Consider the following 17778-nt stretch of genomic DNA (forward strand, 5'->3'; position numbering starts at 1 on the left):
GTGTGTTTGGGCTCCATGGTAGTGCAGTGGGCTTCTCTGAATGATCAGCGCTAATTTGGACCTGTCGACTTTGAAGACTTGCACGCTTTCCGCTGTTGGACTTTGCTCCACTAGAAAGCAACTGCTCTGACATCTGATGCCGTGGGAGTGTGAGATCAGCGGGCAGGAGACTGAGACGGGCAGGAGACTGAGACGGGCAGGAGACTGAGATGGGCAGGAGACGGAGACGGGCGTCACCGTCTTTGTGCCATGCGTCAGTGTTTACATCCTAACGGGCAGAAGGCAAAACAAGAGGGGGAGAAAAAAAACCCAATTCGGAAAATATCGAGACGATCTCGCTGTGCCGTCCGTCGCATATGGCAGGCACTGCAAGCAGTCGGCGCATTCGGAGACGCATTCGTGTTTACTGCGTCCCTTGGAGCCACTTATCAGAATAAGTGGGTTGTGGTAGGAAACCTTGGTCCACATTTGAGGCAAAGTCGCATCTTTTTATGGATTAATATTGCGCTCACGTATGGGGGGATTATTCTGCCATCACGCAGCCAAAATAAATCAGCCAAAATAACATGATAAATAGGTTGGGCTGCAGTTTAGGTTTAAATAAGGATTCATCTTTCATCCGCACCCTGGCGTCTGAGCTGAATGGAAAAGACGGCACAGAAAGTGGATTTTAAATCGTACCTTCACTTTACCCGCACAATCTTTCTGTATTCAATTTCAGATATAAATTGCAAATACTTTCGGCCCTGGAACTGCAGCTTTCCCTGTTAACCTCCTCTTGGCCGTTGGCGGTAAACTGTGTAGAATATCGTCCCCCCCCCCCGAGTTTGTTTTGGTTGTTTGCAGTCAGTCTGGCAGAGCAGAATGAGCCAGTCTGGTGTTTGGTAATTTTTCCAGTTGGGATATTGGTCCGTATCAGCCGGAGTGCTGGAGGAAACCTTATTTTATTAATCTGTATCCTGCACCCTGCTCCTAAGCGAACGGTGATATTTCACTCTTTTTCACGATGGGCTGGTGTTTCGTTCTTTTTTTTTCTTTTTTGTGGATGTGGGAGGAAACGCTGAATGTTTCCTCCAGCAAGCCCGTGTGTTTATCAGCTGCCACTGAGACTCGATGGCCCTTATCTCTGCTGCACTGCTCCTTTCCAGTGCCAGGATGTCAGCGTCTCTCAAGGAGGGCCGTGCTATAATCAGCGGAGCTCGCAGGCGATGCTCCCCCCCCCCAACCCCCCCCAGGTCACGACAAGCGTGGGCCAGATTAATGCCCAACACCTTGGCTCGCCGCTGTGCGTCCGCCCAGCTCGACTGTGCAGAACCGCTGTGACCAATTCCCTAATTCTCTCCCCCCTGTCTCTCCCATAATGGGTCCTAAAGTCCCATAAATATCTGCAGTGTTTCTCAGCAGTTAAGACCTCGCTGCTATCACTGCTACCGGGAATGACAGCACAGGCAAACTCGATCTGAACTTAAACTCTGTGCCATTCCATCCTTTTGTGCCTGTACCTCACCCCATTCATTAATGGGCTGTTTCTGTGTGTCGTCTATTATGGCGTCCAGGTTGGAAGTCCTGACTGTGCTCTTTTGCCGGATGGCATCCCGGTCATTGTTTGAGAGTTATAACTCCGTGGGGTATCTCACACCTTCGGGAAGGGGATTGTCTGAGAGCCCCTTGAGGTATGTAGACAGCTCAGCGAGCACGCGGCCCCCCCGCCGGCTCTCAGCGAGCACGCGGCCCCCCCGCCGGCTCTCAGCGAGCACGCGGCCTCCCCACCGGCTCTCCACGCTCCCATATCGGCTGCTCTCAGGCCACACTGCTGCAACACTGCCGTCTTATCTGTAGCTAGCTAGCCTGGTCTAATACACCTACTGCTATTATTATACTAACAATGGTGATTCACCTGCATTCGTCCTGTAAAGGCATTTGAGTCTCCCAGGGAGCCCTGGATGCCTGCTTATGGCTGAGTGCCCCCCCCCCCCTCACCGTCACCAATCCCCAAGTGTCCCACCTCACCGCGGGATCATACAGCCCGTTGTGACTGACCAAGTGACTCAGGCTGCTTAGAGCAGTTATTTCAGACCTTTTTCAGGGTCCGGTAGTCCAGAGGATTCCTCAGTGTACATCACCTGTGCTTAATACCATCCTGAACAGTTATGTTTGTTAAATGCGCTTTTTATCACAGATTAATGCACTAGCGTACTCATGTTGTTTATCGACTTACATATGGGGCAGCATTTAAATATGTTCCCCCCCCCCCCCGAAACTTTCTGTCATTAAATGTCAGTTCCCAGCTGGATGGACATTAAAGCGATCAGGTTCATATTACAGATGTCTCTCTCTTCCTAATGATGGCCATAGCGTAGCATTGGTCGCAGAGCTGAGTGTCATTCTCTTACGGGTGAAGGTGTACTCTCAGGGAAGCGATCGATGAAAAGCACTGGCAAAGGCCAGGCGCCCCTAATTTGATACCCCTCAGTGGATCTGCTAGTTGTGTACATCAGTTCCCCCTGTCGTTTGCTGTGATCACAAAAAGAAACCTGTTTCCATTTTTACGCACGTTTCTGTGACTGAATCATGCATGATTGTCACGCATGCGTCGGTGCCATTTTGACTAATTGGCCGGTCTGGACTGGGCCAGGGCACGTCCCCTGGTCACTTTGTCATGTGACTTGCAGAGGTGGTTTGAACCAATGGGGAAACTTAAGCTAAAAACCCTTTAAGATAATGAGGCTCTTGCCTGTTATGTTATGCGAGGGTCTGTAGCCAAGGAGGTCTCATCACTGGAGGGTTATGGCCAGGGAGGACCCAGTTCCCAACACCTGTCTGGTTGCACTGGGAGCTGTGAGTACGTCTGGTGCCATTACACTGTGAGGCTGCTGATGTTGCTCTGATCTACTGAGATGAACGTATGATAGTGCTCACTGCTACCAGTGAATGCCAGTGAATTCAACAGTATAGTAAAGAATGTAGTGCTATGAACAACCAACCAGTCAGTCACAACCGTGAGTATGACTGACCTAGACTGGGTAGGAGTGTCTGCTTTTTACATGACTGATGTAAAACAAGGCTGGGATCTCTTTGTGCTTTGTGTCTGTCAGGTTTGCTTTCTCACATCTTGGCGATTTTATTTATTTATTTTCTCTCTCTCTCCCTCGGCGACTGATATCATGACACGGCATGTCCTCACGTTGGGTGTCAGGCGGCCGGGGGTCTTTGATGTCCTGAGCTGAGACCCGGCATTTGGGTCTCAATCTTGTAACGTGAACTCCGAGTTGGCAGTGCTTTAGCAAATGTGTTTCCTGCGCTGTGAATTTCAGTCTGTTGTCGTCTGTTGTCTTCCAGAACCGTCTGTGCACCAGAGACAGAAGCCAGCGACAGACATCTGCTATAAAACTGACATAACAAGCCTGATGGATTTCAACACCCCGGATTCTTCTCTGGACAAGAGTAAGGCTCTGCTCTCTCCCCGGCTCTTCTCTGGCTCTTGTGAGCTGCGGTTTGAAAGGTCAGGTGAAAGATTCATAAATCACGCTCAACCTCAGGGCTACTGAGCTGCAGACAGGTGCGAAAAGAGGAAACTGAAGGCCAGTCTGTGCTCAGATGTTTGGGTGCTGCTGTTGCTCATTTTGTATTCAGATGGTCCATCTTTTTTCACTATTGCTTAGCCCATGCCCAGCAGGAAGGATACCTTGGACCTGTTTGGGCATTTTTAGGGGTGCAGGCCTACAGAGCCAGCAGGAAGGGGATGAGGGACCAGGCTGACAGTTCTGCTCATCCACCAGTAGAGGGCATACCACTGGGTATATGCTGCTGTGTGTGTGAAAAAATCATACAGGAAGGCCATGTGTTTGGAGGTCACTGTGTCCTCTTAATCACTTAGTTACCACAATCACACACAACTGAAGGTTCCAGCTCCTACACTCTGTGTTTTTGGAAGCGATTAAATGTAAATATAAGCCAGATGAACCCTCAGCAGATTGGGAGTCCAGTTACATATAATCCCTTAATCAGAGAAGGAGTGCAGACCATAATTTATACTAGGGGAAGGCAACCTTATAATTAGCTAATGCTTTGGATTGGTGAGTGACAGGAGTGAGGGCACTACAGGAACCAATCAGCTTTCAGCTGGGGCCAATGGCCTGTGGCCCCGCCCCTGTACATGCCTTGAGCTTCACTATTTGCCAGTATAGGGAGCATGCTCGATGTGATGCGGGGGCTGGGTAATGTGCAAAGACATGACACATTTATCGTTCACAAGATGTCACTTAGAACTTCCTCTGAAGGAATGCGTCAGAGTCCGGGAAGAGGAGCCATGAAGCATGCAGGTGCTCTGCGGACTCTGACATCACAGGTGACATCACAGGCCCGGCAGAGTCCCAGGCAGCATGTTTATGGGATGGAAGCGCATGCTTTTGACTGGGGTGGCATTTGAGGGGGGGCTTGACTTTCCACTTTATCACACACAGTCTGGACATTTCAGATGACATCAGATGGACAGTATAAAAGGGGGTGCGGATAGCAGAAAGAGGACAGTACGTAGTGGAAGTGACATTGTGTGTGTGTGTGTGTGTGTGTGTGTGTGTGGCACCCCATTCTGCAGAAGCAGTAGGAGGTTCAGCCAGGCAGACCAGCAACTCTGCGGCACTAAAAAGACTCAGCTCTGATGTTCTCTCTCTCTTCATGTCCTCCCAGCTCATGCTGCGTACATCTCTCATGGAGACCGCACACCACAGCATCCCATAATTCATGGCAGGCCCCTCAAGGTGCTCTCTGTTTGCACCCCCAGACCCAGACGCAGCTGGAGACAGGAGAGAGGGCAGAACATTAACCTGCCGGAACTGTCAAATGAAATAGAACTGGAAGGTGGTACCATCAAACGAAATGGCCCAGATGTGGTAGCGTCAAACGAAACAGCCTTGGGAGGTTGTACCGTCAAACGAAATGGCCCTCTGAGATGGTGCCATCAAACAAAACGGCCCCTGGAGGTGGTACCATGAAACTAAATGGCCCCCGGAGGTGGTACCCTCAAATGAAACTGCCCCGGGAGGTGGTACCGTCAAACTAAACGACCCTGGAAGTGGTACCATCAAACAAACTGGCTCTCGGAGGTGGTAGAGTCCCTGCCTGGCTCTCTGTTCCTGTACGATGGCATCTCATTGCCTGCACTTAACGGGAAATGAAAGACCGCACTGCAGCATCACGGGGGAGGCATGCCACTGGGTGGGTGGGGGGGGGGGTGTACCAACACCAACCCCCTGCCAGCCTGTACTTCTTCCAACTTTGGCTCAAACCCTCGAAAGCACATGCCACCTCGTCTGAATGTGAAGTTTTAATTGCCCGTGGCAGGTCACCCACGCTGGCCGCTGAGAGCGAGGTGCCACTCTGATTGGCTGCCGGGGCTGCAAGGCGGGGCATGAGTTCTCCATCGTGGGTGCTTTTGGCCACTGGGCCAGCAGAGGCTGGCTGGCTGCTCTCGTATGCTGCTGAGATGTACAGTGCCTTACTCTGCCTGCCAGGGGTGATTCTAGGGTTTTTAAGGTGGTGGGTATAAGAGGGGTCATGATTCTTACAGAGGGGCGTGCCCTATCATTAACCAATGATATGTTTTATATTGGTGAGTGACAGAAAAGGGGACACTGTGGCAGCCAATCAGCTTTAAGCTGGGACCAGTGCTTTTGTGGCCCCACCCCTGTGTACATTCCTTTTTCCTTCCCCGGTCATCTGTTGTGGCTTAGTGTTAATTTCCGCAAGATAGCATTCGGGGTCCATACCCCTGCACTATACTCTCAGAACCGGGGGGGAGCTATTTGGCTAGTAGATTCCCATTCCTAAAACATACAAGCTGTGTATAAGGCACTGAGTATCTATCTTGATATGGTGACCCAGGCTGCTTATATGCCATCCTAAATAAAGTCACGGTTCTGTCGTCCAGCCCTAGGCCCCTGCAGACCACCCCATGGCGAGGGGAATGACTGCCAGGCAGCCCATTGAGCACGACTGCTGTGGTCACCTGATTAGGGGCCAGGTCCCATCTGCCAGCTTGTTCAAGGAAAGAAGCATTTGAAGCATAGGCATTACTCATGGGGAGGCCCACTCAGTATTTTCCAGGATTCTGCTTTTAAATATAAATAAATTTGCATTTATATAATGTAGTTATTAGCCTACATTGGGCATACACACAGCAGCACAGTAACCAGTAAATGAGTTTTCGTGCATGTATGCAGCAGCCCCTATACAACACGCTATTTTATCTGCATAGAGGTCAGTAACAGGGAAAGTGCCATTGAAAGGAGCTCCACAGTTTCTGTCATGCTGGGATACTGTTTACTCCCGGGAGGGTGGCCAGGTGACCAATCAGACAATGAGAAGGTGTAACTATGAGTAGGGACCAATTAGGGCGGCTTTGGAGTCCACATTTTCAAAAGTCTCCGTTTTCACTCATCCACACTGCAACAACGGTTTTCAGAAATATACGGCTGTGAGAGTGTTTACAAAGGTTTTATTTATATGGGCTGAAAACTTGGTAATTTGGACGAAATGCAAAAACAGAGAGTAGCAGTGTGGACAGTCACTTAATGTATCTGTCCCTGTCCCTCCCAATATTAAAAATGGTGACACCCTCAATTTGAAGCACTGGTCTTACCCTCAAAGGTGACATCAGTGTCACCTGACATGTCCTTGGTGCACCACCTAAACCAGAAGTGACTTGTCTTGTATTTTGATTGTCCTCCCTGAGTTTGTGAGGGGTTTCCTCCAGCTGTGGCAGTTGTCTGTGTATCTGGGTTTCCTCCCCTTCAGGATAAGCTTCACATCACTGCGTGAAGCTCACAGCATCCCTCTTTCTTTAATTGCAGCAGGATTCTAGGTTCAACCTGCCAGTTGACAACATGGAGGATAAGTGTCATCCTCACCGAAATTCACTCATAAATGTTAGTCGCTGAAATTCTCCGGACACCAGCTCATTCCTTTACCTGGTTCAGGTATTCAAAAAGCCCACAATCCTCGACAGCTTTCTTTCACGCTGTCTCCAACCATCTCCTCCTGTTAAGGACGTCCATTCGCAGAGAAGGTACAAATCTTTCAGCAGACCGTTAGGTGGCTTACTAGGAGCACAATACAAACAAAAAGGCACAACTCCATCTGAACATCTGGCACCGCTGAATCAATGTTTGTTATGGGGGCAGATTACAGCAACGTGCTAACCGAGCATGACCGCTAGCTGTTCTGTATAATGGCTGGATTGATCATTAGCATTAGCATAGCTGTTTTTGGTAATGGCTGGATTGATAATAATCATTAGCATCATTACCTACAGTCCGAAAAAAGCCTGCGGCCTTTGGATATTATGTTTACTAAATGGAGACGGAAACGTTGAGGGTTGATACAGGACACAGCTATGCTGGCTTGAAGCAGAGGATGCTTCTTTATGCTGGACCCGTGTTTTTGCCCAATGAAGCAGCCCAGCCCCTCATTCCTGTTTCGCAAAGGCACAAAACACTGTCTAAACCACAGTCTCCAATCGATTTACAGATGCAGCGCAGTAAATCGGGTCTCTAATGGCCATCGTAAAGCCCCACAGAGCAAAGACAGGACAGCCCAGGGCTACAGCTTATTGCGGATCACCGTCCTGCATCCTCAGTAGCAACACCTGTAATTACAGTCATCGTCCTGATTTGCTTAGTAGATATTGGGGACATAGATGCAGTTCAGTTTCACGTATCTCGTAGAGCGCGGTCTTACGGAGATGATGGGAAATGACTCTTGGGCCGTTCGTCTCGGTCTCGTTCTCGTGACAATGTGTCCAGCAGAGGCACCGCTGCACATATCGATCCATCCCTGACAGCGACCACTGATCTGCAAGGCCCTTCCTTTTTTCGTGTAATGACTCAGCCAGGCACTCTTCATTCTGTGAGCCATTTTCTCCTGGGGTTAGACGTTTCCCAGCAGAGCTGATGCATTAGGTTTGTTTGTATTTGGAATTTTAGGGTTATGTAGGGGTGTGATGGCGTCCCATTCTTGCTATCCAGACCCCCTTATGTACTGTCCCCTTCCTGCTATCCAAATCCCCTTATATACTGTCCCCTTTTTGCTATCTACACCCTCTTATTTGCTGCCCCCATCCTGCTATCCACATTCCTTTATATACGGCCCCCTTTCTGATATTCACATCCCTTTATATACTGTCCTCTTCCTGCTCTCCTCACCCCTATATACTGTCCTCTTTCTTCTATGCATACCCCCTTATATACTGTCCCCTTCCTGCTATCCACATCCCCTTATATACTGCCCCCTTGCTATCTACACCCTCTTATACACTGCCCCATCTTGCTATCCACATTCCCTTATATACTGTCCCCTTTATGCTATTCACATCCCCTTATATATTGTCCCCATCCTGCTCTCCACAACCCCTTATATACTGACATACTCCTTTCAGCGCCCCTCTTTTTCTTATCACCCCCATCCCCCCCTCCACTTTTCCATTTACGGCGTGCTGCCCTTCAGCTCTCACTACGGTTCCTCTCCACTCCTTCCATAAGCACTTGCAGGCACCTCATTCACAGCCACATTTCCACAGCCCAGTCTGGCCCGGAGTGTGAGACTAGAGGTGGGTCTGCTGCATGAACGTCCGGCCAGATTGGACTCCGAAATGTTGCCCACCCAACAGCACAGAGTCACTCGATCTGTTGTAGCTCCCCATGACTCTGCCAGTGAGTCATTGCAGATTAAAAAGTAAGTAGATAATTGAGAGCAGAGAGGAAGGAAGGATAATTGGCTGCCTGCATTATACACTTTTCACTTGTCATCACAGTGTGGCTTCCCTGATTCTCATCGAGATTCACTCCTCCTCGATTATCCACATTAAAGAGACAATAAGTCGTCACATGGAGGAGACGTGGGTCACGTGGGCCGCGTGGCAACAGCTCGCAAAGGGATGCGCTTCTTTTTAAAGTAGTGCAAAAATATGCCAGTACATTGTCGGATTAATGAACAACTCTGCTGGAAGCTTTAATGAGCTATTAAGGTGTCCGTCTAAGGAAAGTGACAAATTTTACTGCGGTAAAATATTCACACGATGCCCATTGTTTTGTAATCAGTTCCTGCCATGCCAGAATCTGCCTTTTATCCTGAGATTGAATGGTTGCTTGTCGATTCGTAAAATTATTGTATATTATTTTCTCCTGTTTGGTGTATGTTTTTTGTAAAATTGCTCACTACTCCCCCTTCAGGATTAATAAAATATGAAAATGATTGATATTAAATGTGTTGTTGTAGTGCCAGGGGGCGCTGCGGAGGTTGATGAATGTGACACGGCTGAGCAGCAGGCTGCCAACTTCGGCATCCATCTTTTCGAAGTGGAAGTCTCTGTTTGGCGGACAAAGGATGGCATGGAAGAAAATTAAATTTGCTCTTCATTGATTCCCTTCCTGAGATCAATCTCGGTGTCTTGTCGACGGGTGAATGGGTACCTTGAAGCGCCCATTCTTCTCCCGTCGTGGCGAGTGTCCCCGTCAGCTTACTCCGAATGAGCTGAGCTGGCGTTTCGCTGCTGCAGATCGATTGCGGGACATGGATAAGTATATAAACTCCTATAATATAAGGATAATTAGGCTAATTAAGCGATTGCTGATAAATGGCCAGGATGGGGCCCACTGGCAGAAGCTGTGATTGAACCGCAGAGGGACGGCCAGAGGTGCCACCTTCTGAGAGTCTCTGAGTGCAGGAAAGGTTGGTGTTTGTGGCGCCATGTATTTCTCCAGCTGGTCACCGTGTATCAGGCCATCCAGGTTGCGTCTTCAGGAAGCTGTCCTCATTTAGCAGGAGAGAGGGAACACGTCCACAGCAGTGGGGTGTGGGAGGCCAGTCGGTGGCCGGCGCTGTGTCTCTATGGAGGCGAAGATCCATCTGCAGGGGTGTGTGAAGGGAAAGCAGTTAAGGTGCAGTTAATCTCTGGCATTGCTACAGGCCTGCTCAGGCAAGATGGCGGCCGTCTCTCACACAACTCACTCTCACACGTCTCTCACACAGCTGTGTCTGGAGCCCTTGGCGTTTGACTCCTTGTGCTATTGATGGGGTTATTGTGTGCACAAATGCTCAGACTCTCTCTTTCACACACACACACACACACACATTTGCATGAATGAGCAAGTACTGTCCGTTGATTGACACACCCCCTGGATGCATTGATGTCTCCTGGCTGGACTGTTAAGCATTCTTGTCCTATTAGCCATTGTGTATACTGACGTTGCACATTGACGGACCGTTTCAAATGGATTGTTCTTGGGTTGTGCTGCTGCTTGTTATTGACACAAAGCTTCATGGCATTAGTTAGCTGGTGTGTGTGTGTGTGTGTTTGTGTGTGAGAGAGAGAGAGAGAGAGGACCTAAGAGCTCAGTATTGCCTTTTCGAAAGCCAACTTGCACCGTAAGACCTTTGATATTGTGATATTCAGGCAGAACGAAATTATTTCTCTTGAGGCAGCATGAAGCTGAGAATGTGCCAGAATCATTAATAAAGTGTGACAGTGAAGGTCATTCTCAGACTATCAGGTAGCACCCAAGTTCACTGTGTTTCAGCAGCTGGAGCAGCTCCAGCACCGTCTGGAGTGTTTCGGCCCTGTTTCCACTCCAAGCCTCGCCCTGCATTTCTGCTCCCTGGCTCGCCGTTGATGGAAGACCATGGTGGATCAGACCCACTTTATCCCCGGGGGGCTCCATTGGTACTGCCAAGGGTCCCCCTGCCAGCCCGGGCACAGGGCCCGGTTCTTACCAAAAAGCCTCATGCACCCCCCCCCCACCCCCCGCTTCTCCCGTCCCCCTGGCGGACAGTCGGCTGTCTGTTTTTAACGTGCCGTAAACATCATAGGTTCGCCAGCTAAATGCTTTTAATTAGCGTGCCCCTGCAGACCCCATTAACGCCTTTGTCTTCATTAGTGCCCCTGGCAGGTCTGCAGCTGGATGGCTTCCCGGTGCCGATCCACTGACTTCAGGCGCCGGCTGTGGTGCTCCTGCTGGACTTCGGTGGTAGTTACTGCGGATCCCCAGCAGGGTGCGCCCTCTTGCAGTTTCCCCACAGAGCAGCGAGATAATGACCACATTTAGTATTACTCATTATAATTACTGTACACACTGTGGCCTGTAAGGACACTGTACATCAAAGGACACTTACCGCTAAAGTGTTATTTAAATGTAATTTCCACATGGGTATTAGCAGAATTGTAAGTTTACAAATATTTTGCCACAGCAGCAAAGGTTTGTTTTTATAACTAACACTGTGCTCAGAGGGGCATAGTGAAAGATTCGTGATGTGTTTAGGCATGAAGACTGTGTCATTGTCTTGTTCAGTTGTCAGCCTGTGTTTAGCTGATTAGTTGATCAACTAAGCCTTTTATCATATTTAACATTTTAACCTTTTACACAGCTGGATATTACTACCGGAATAATTTCAGTTCGGTCCCTAGTATATCAGTACTGCAACAAATTCCTTGGTGGGTTTTGAACATACAGCCTTCTGGCTTCAGGTTCCTGCCCTTAAATCTCTTTGCTTACCACCTGATTTAGCAAACCACAGAAACGCAGACAAATTGTCCCGGGCTTGTCAGTCGTGTGTAATCAGACACTGGGGGGGTCGTACGAGGGATTACCCCTCCTGTACCAGTGAAGCAGACTCTGCCTCCCAAAGCAAACAAGCCGTCAGTGACTGGTCTATAGAGGCATATCACTTCCCAAGCTTTAAGTGCTTTGTCTCATTGTGTTGTTGATTTAGCTTTCAATTCTGTCGTTCTGTTTTGTAGAACATCAAAGGAAGTGCTTAAACAGTTACCAGGTAATAAGCACTCTTTGTACACTTACTATATTCTTTTGTAAGCCATATTACTGAGATTATTATGATTGCTTTTAATATTTCAACAGTTTATGGTATTTCATAAATAAGTCATTTTTATGCCTGCAGGTTGCATATTAATAACCAGTTAAACCCCACAGTTATTTGATAGCATGGCAGTCTGTTTGAAATGAGACATTCCACTCCCCATGTGAAGTATCCCTAGTCATGTGATTTGTGCCCGTGTTGCTGATTCGTGGAGAGCAGTAAGGAGTCCCAGAGCTATTAGCGGATTAGTTGATTTATACATAAATGAGTGCATGAGGTTAACTGATGCTTTGAATTTAACACGGCTGCTTTCAGCTTCAATTGTTTCAGGAAGCCTGTAGCATAGCGATCACAGCTAATAGACCGTTGACTAAAACATTAGTGGTCTCGACCTTGAGAAAATTATTTAACTTTGAATTGCTTCTACTTCATTGTATATTGCTAATAGATGCAACGCGCATGTTGTTATAGATCTGATTTTGTTATAAGTGATATTGTTAAATCGTGTCTTTACATGAAAGAAAAACGTGTGTGTTCTTTTTCTTGTCGTTTACCTGTGTGAATATAAGTGTACGGTCATGGTGGGCGGGGACAGCCACTGCACTGAGTCACCTGATTGGTAGCCGAGCCCCACCTGATGCTCTCAGACACCTCAGAGACTTTGTCCTTGATTGTGCATACTGATCACCCTACGCTCTCCTGCTCCAGTTCAACACAATGACAGGGTAGTGAGAGAGTGAAGTGGGCTGAGATGTGACAGAAGCTTCTAACAGTGAAGTGTCTGAGTAGGCTTTGAGGACTATTCACGCTTTCTACACGAAATTATCTTTTTTTTTTTTTTGTTCCCAGCAAATGTGACCGGTGGAGCTGTAGGTGGCTAAAGAGCCGGATTTGCAGTGTGAAGCTTCTTCTCAGGCAACCTCACGCTGAACCCTTAAGTACTTAGATAATCAAAATATATTAAACTGTACATTAGGGAAGCATATTGATAGTCAAGGATGCCTGAAAATGATGCGTAGTGTAAAAGTAGGGTCTAAAAATTGTAACGCAAAGCGATAACCCTTTAGTGCTGGTGATAAAGTTAACCTCGCATACTCGATGGCATAATTACAATGTCTTTTTGGCTCCAAACCCCTTTCTTAAAATCCCACTGTCAGTCTGAGTCAGAGTCATCCTGGTCGGCCATCTGCTGAATGCGGGATGTCCGGGCTGCAAACGGCTCCGCACGAGGTGTCGTCAGCCTGTCCCCATTATGGGCGCCTAGCCGGCACCGTCTGCGGCCTGCAGCCTCCTCTGAGTGTGTTTATGGACAGACAGGTTTTGCTGCCCTGTGGTGAAACATTTTTTTTCCCTATCCTATGTTTTGCGAAAACCTAAAAAGAAAATATGCTCCTTTAAAACCTGAAGTCCCCGAAGTTCTCTTTTTCGTTTTTCTTTCATCTGTTTGAGTTCTGGAGGCTCATGGATTGTTTCGGTTGGACTGGAAGAGGGGACACAGTGGGATGTCGCCTCCCCGTGCGTGTAGCTAAACAGTCCATGTGAGCACACGCGTGTGTTTGGGTAGTGGGGCGGGGGAAGGGGGGTGGGGGTTAGCGTCCACTGGGGCCAACTCCTCCCCCTGAGTGAGAGAGCGAGAGGGAGAGAGCGAGAGCTGGGGGGAGGGGTGAAATGGATACAGCAGAGCAAACCTGTGGCAGTCTCCTGCAGCAGGTACACTAGCAGGAGGCAGGAGGCGGGAGGCAGGAGGCGGGAGAGACGACGGCTTTCTCTGTATAAAACCCGCCGTCTGACGCCGACTGTGGAGCCCTCGGCCGTCTCTGCCGCGTGGGGTATGAAGTCAGACCGCGAGGAGGGCAGGCCGGGTGAGTGTGCGGCCTGGGTCCGCGTTCCTTCCGGGCCAGGGCTTACGGGCAACCAGTGAGACCTTTGTACAGGTAATCTTCACTGGAAGAGTGAGATCAATGGAGCTGTTTTCCAGGGGTAATTGGCTCTCTGTGGAGACCAGTAAAGCACCTATGCTCCTTTTAAAGGGAGAGGTCTGGGGGGGATTATAAAATAGGTGTGAGAATCAGGCGGCACAACCTGCCCTTGGTGTCAAGCTTAGGAATAATTGGTGTAAAAAGGAAATGTATTTTGTCCGGAATGTGTCAGCTTTCCTTGAGTTTCCGGTAACGATCACTGGTTCAGGTTCCCTTCCCGCGCACTTGGCGAGGACCAAAACCAGGGAATCCACAGAAACTGCGTCGGTACCCCCCCCCAGCATGTCAGCTGCATATGTGCCGCATGTCAGCTGCATGTCTGCTCACATCTGCAAAGCTCTCCTCCACGCTGCTGCAGCTGCATCGCCCCAGCCTGGCATGCAGAAGTGTGTCCCCGCTTGTGCTCCTGGGTTACAGGTTGGCTCCTTGCGACGTCATGGGTCCCTCGTATGTGAGAACTAGGCAGAAATGGGACTTAGAAGCAGACAGTCATGCATTGTGAATGTTTCATACCCTCTTCATGCTGATCTCGTACCTGAGATTTACAAGCGCTTACACCTAACCTCAGGTAAGAATTATTTTTTTAAGCTCCGCCCCATCACATTTTGATTCTTTTTTTTATTTTGTAAAGGTGTTGCCCCATACTTGTCTCTTTTGGCATCTGTGTGACTTTTCCTGTGAGGGGGGGGGGGGGTGTTTTTGTGGGAGCTCACTTTAAACTCTTACCACCCTGAGGGGACACAGTTCAGTAACAGGTGACACTTTTCACTTGCTGTGTATTTTGATCACTGCTAAATGGCGGAAAGAAGCTGCTGCTTCTTCCTGCTCGTCGTGATTTGCCCTGCGTCCTGTGCATGTGCCGTGGCACCACTATTGGAATCCACTCCGTGCCTCTCGAGTGCCATCTTCGCCCATGTCGCGTTTTGTCCTGCGGCCTCAGTTTCTCCATGTGGATCCATCTGAAATCCATGCTTGGTGTTGGAGCAGGTCACGGCTTTGCTGTGTGGATGTGGTCATATCAACATGAGCACCCTCAAAGCAAGACCAGGATCCAGTTCTGCTAGGTTTGTGGTTATGCTATTCTGCTGCTTGCCAGTTTTATGGAAAACTATGTCTTTCATATGTAATCCATTACAGTGCTCAACGGTCCCAAACAAACAAGTAAAATTGTTCACCACTGTGCCAAAATTTAAAAGGATGCTCCAACCCTGTGAAGTGCTTCAGAAAGCATGCAGAGCCATTGTTTTCACAGCTACATTCAAGAGCCATTAGTAGGGCAGGGATTGGTTGTTTTTGTGCCCCTTGGGAATTTCTCGTCGTCGTACGGGAATGACTGTTTACGTAGACCGTAAACCGTAGACCGTCAGTGTGGTGTAGCAACTCCTTGTTTGGAGACGTCACCATGCAGCATGGTTTCTCTGGCTGACAGGTTATATTGCTGATCAGAATCGTCCTTCAGTATAATGTAGCTCATATATGCAGAATAGGTGCCTTTTTAACATTTCTGCCCCATTCTTCCCTGAAAGTGTGTGAGAGTTGGTCAGAAAGTTTCAGCCTGACATTATGCTGGTGCACTATGCTGACAAACACTTCATGCACTTTGTTTACACTTGGCTCTTTATTTATGGTCTGTACGCTCTGTCGACTCTCTCTGCCGTACTTTGAATGGACTGATAATGACCGTGATTTTCATAACATTTTTCATGGCTCTTCTCTTTAAAACCCAAATGCAATTTGTAGCAGAATGTGGAGGCACTTTCTGTGTCAAACGGAGCTCCTGCTTCAGCTGTCGCGGGGTAGGAGTGGGAGTGGGGGCTGGGGCTTTATCCCCAAGATGAATGGCAGAGATCAGGACTTCAGATGAACCACATTTATACATATAAACATGACTCTCATCTTAGTCACATGTGTTTTTAGTAATCAGACTATCAGAAGATTCACCAGTGTTTTGGGTTCAGCATAACAGAGAATACGGAAAACAAACCAGCTGTAGTGTAAATGCAATATTAAACAGTTCGTTGTGAAGGAGGATGTTTCCACTGAAAAACAGGCCTGCCTCCACATTACAGCAACCCCAGAACTGGTTTGGATTTAGGGGTGCTTTGAATGTAGCCAGCAAGCTCTGCTTTTCCTGATATTCTGCTACCTAGCATTCGCTGGCCCCAGCGGCGGCGTGCTAAGTGCTCCAGAGAACCAAACTGCTGGGACCTGCAGATAGAAATCTGCCCTGGAAGGTCTTCTGGACGTCATGAGGGCCCCTGAGATCTGGAGTCTTGTTTAATAGACCACCGCTCTGTGTATCTTAGTCAGCATGAAGTAACCTTCCGAAACCCCCCCCCCCCCCCCCGAACGACTACAGTCTGCCGAGTCAGGCCTGGGGTGGCCAAACCGGTCAGGGCTCTGCATCAGGTGGCAGTGTGGCCGTGCCATGTTATTACCGTCTGACGCCACCTGGGATCCTCGACTGTGCCAGGCTAACAGTCCAGACTCACGTTCGCATCTCTGTACGAGGGAAGCCTGTTACGAGCATGAATTATTGGGCACAGTCTGACTGCAGACAAATCAGTGCTGACGGTAGTAACTGTGTCCATTAACCCTCAGAGTCCACTTCCACAGATAGCACTTCCTGTTTTTGGTTCATTATTTATTCTTTATCTCTTCTTTTTTTCGTCCTTTACTCATCAGGGGAGCTATTATTGGGGAATGAGTAGTTTCAGCCGGAAATCTGGCCCTCCTTCACTGAAGGGCCTGTGTAATGAAAACATATTTAACTCTGTGTGCTTATGGTTGAAATGCACGGAGATACCGGTGCCATGCACATGGATTATCTGAAAGAAAGAGGTTATATTCTGTATATTATTCGTTACCAGTAGTATCACACATAGCAATGTATTGATGTGTTCCCGATAATTTGAAATCTGAAAATTGCCAACCACCGACTTAACTTGCTATAGAACAGTTGAATGGAATGGATTCATAATGCCGATTTACGCGAGAGAGAATGGTAATTCTGCTAGCATTTGATGCTAAAATAACACACCTGTTTTTATAGACATGCTACCAGGAATTAGCACACAGTAAATCATGATGTACACCACGTAAACAGTAAATAAGCATCTCTTTGGTTTTACGTCACCGTCGCTCTCCAAGCCCAGCAACACCTTTATTGAGCTGACCCTTCTGCAGTGGAAAACCAAAGTGAGCTGGAACCGCACTGTAACCAGTCTCTCCTCACGGTATGGCTCAGGCACGGCTCAGTTCCTGTATGCCAGTGGAAAAGCACCATACGTAAAACTTATTGATGCTCATGCACACAGCCCCTCATTTGCACTGTGCATCTCCGTCACTCCCCACGTTTTTCACCCCTTGTTGGCAAGGCTCCGCTCACAGAGCCACCTGAAAGCTAAGTTGTCTCACAGCAGCTGGAGGCCTGACCAGGACAGGATTGTTGCCCACAAGCCCCACTCCTTTGTACATAACCAGCGTCCACCCCCCTCTGTGGCTGCCCCCCTCCCAGGGTGGGATTGAGTCATCCACTTCAGTAGGGATGATTAGCAGTGTGACTACGATGTGGGCCTGTAATTAGCTCACTAAGTGTCGGCAAGACCAGCTCCTCCCTACCGCCGTGACGTGGCTGTGGGAAACCGGCTCCCCTCCCCGTTGCTCTCGGCCCCCACAGTATGACATTGGAGGCTGAACCTGTGAGAGGGCAGCTAAGGTGGGGGGGGGGAGCTGCTTTTGATTGTCAGGGGTGACTCAGCACTGGTGACTGGTGTGCAGTAGGAAAGATCTGGAAGTTCCAGTGGATGGAAATTCACTGTGAATCAGACATTGTTTTTTTCAATCTGCCCCACCCCAAGACAAATACTGATTGATGTGGGAAGGTTTTTGATGTGAAATAAGCTATGGTCACACCATTGTTTCTCTCTGC

At 48.6% G+C, this 17778-nt stretch overlaps 1 protein-coding gene across 6 annotated transcripts in view; it reads left to right on the top strand.

Moving 5' to 3' along the window:
• The window catches only part of kazna (kazrin, periplakin interacting protein a), a 210442-nt gene that overhangs the window by 139112 nt on the left and 53552 nt on the right, over positions 1-17778 (top strand). For all 6 annotated transcript variants that reach the window (XM_072713483.1, XM_072713484.1, XM_023841537.2 and 3 more), the window contains exon 4: positions 3340-3444. In XM_072713483.1, the coding sequence (XP_072569584.1) occupies positions 3340-3444 (105 nt within the window). The remainder of the gene's footprint in view (positions 1-3339; positions 3445-17778) is intronic.

The sequence above is a fragment of the Paramormyrops kingsleyae genome, chromosome 6, assembly GCF_048594095.1.
Source record: "Paramormyrops kingsleyae isolate MSU_618 chromosome 6, PKINGS_0.4, whole genome shotgun sequence".
Lineage (NCBI taxonomy): Eukaryota > Metazoa > Chordata > Actinopteri > Osteoglossiformes > Mormyridae > Paramormyrops > Paramormyrops kingsleyae.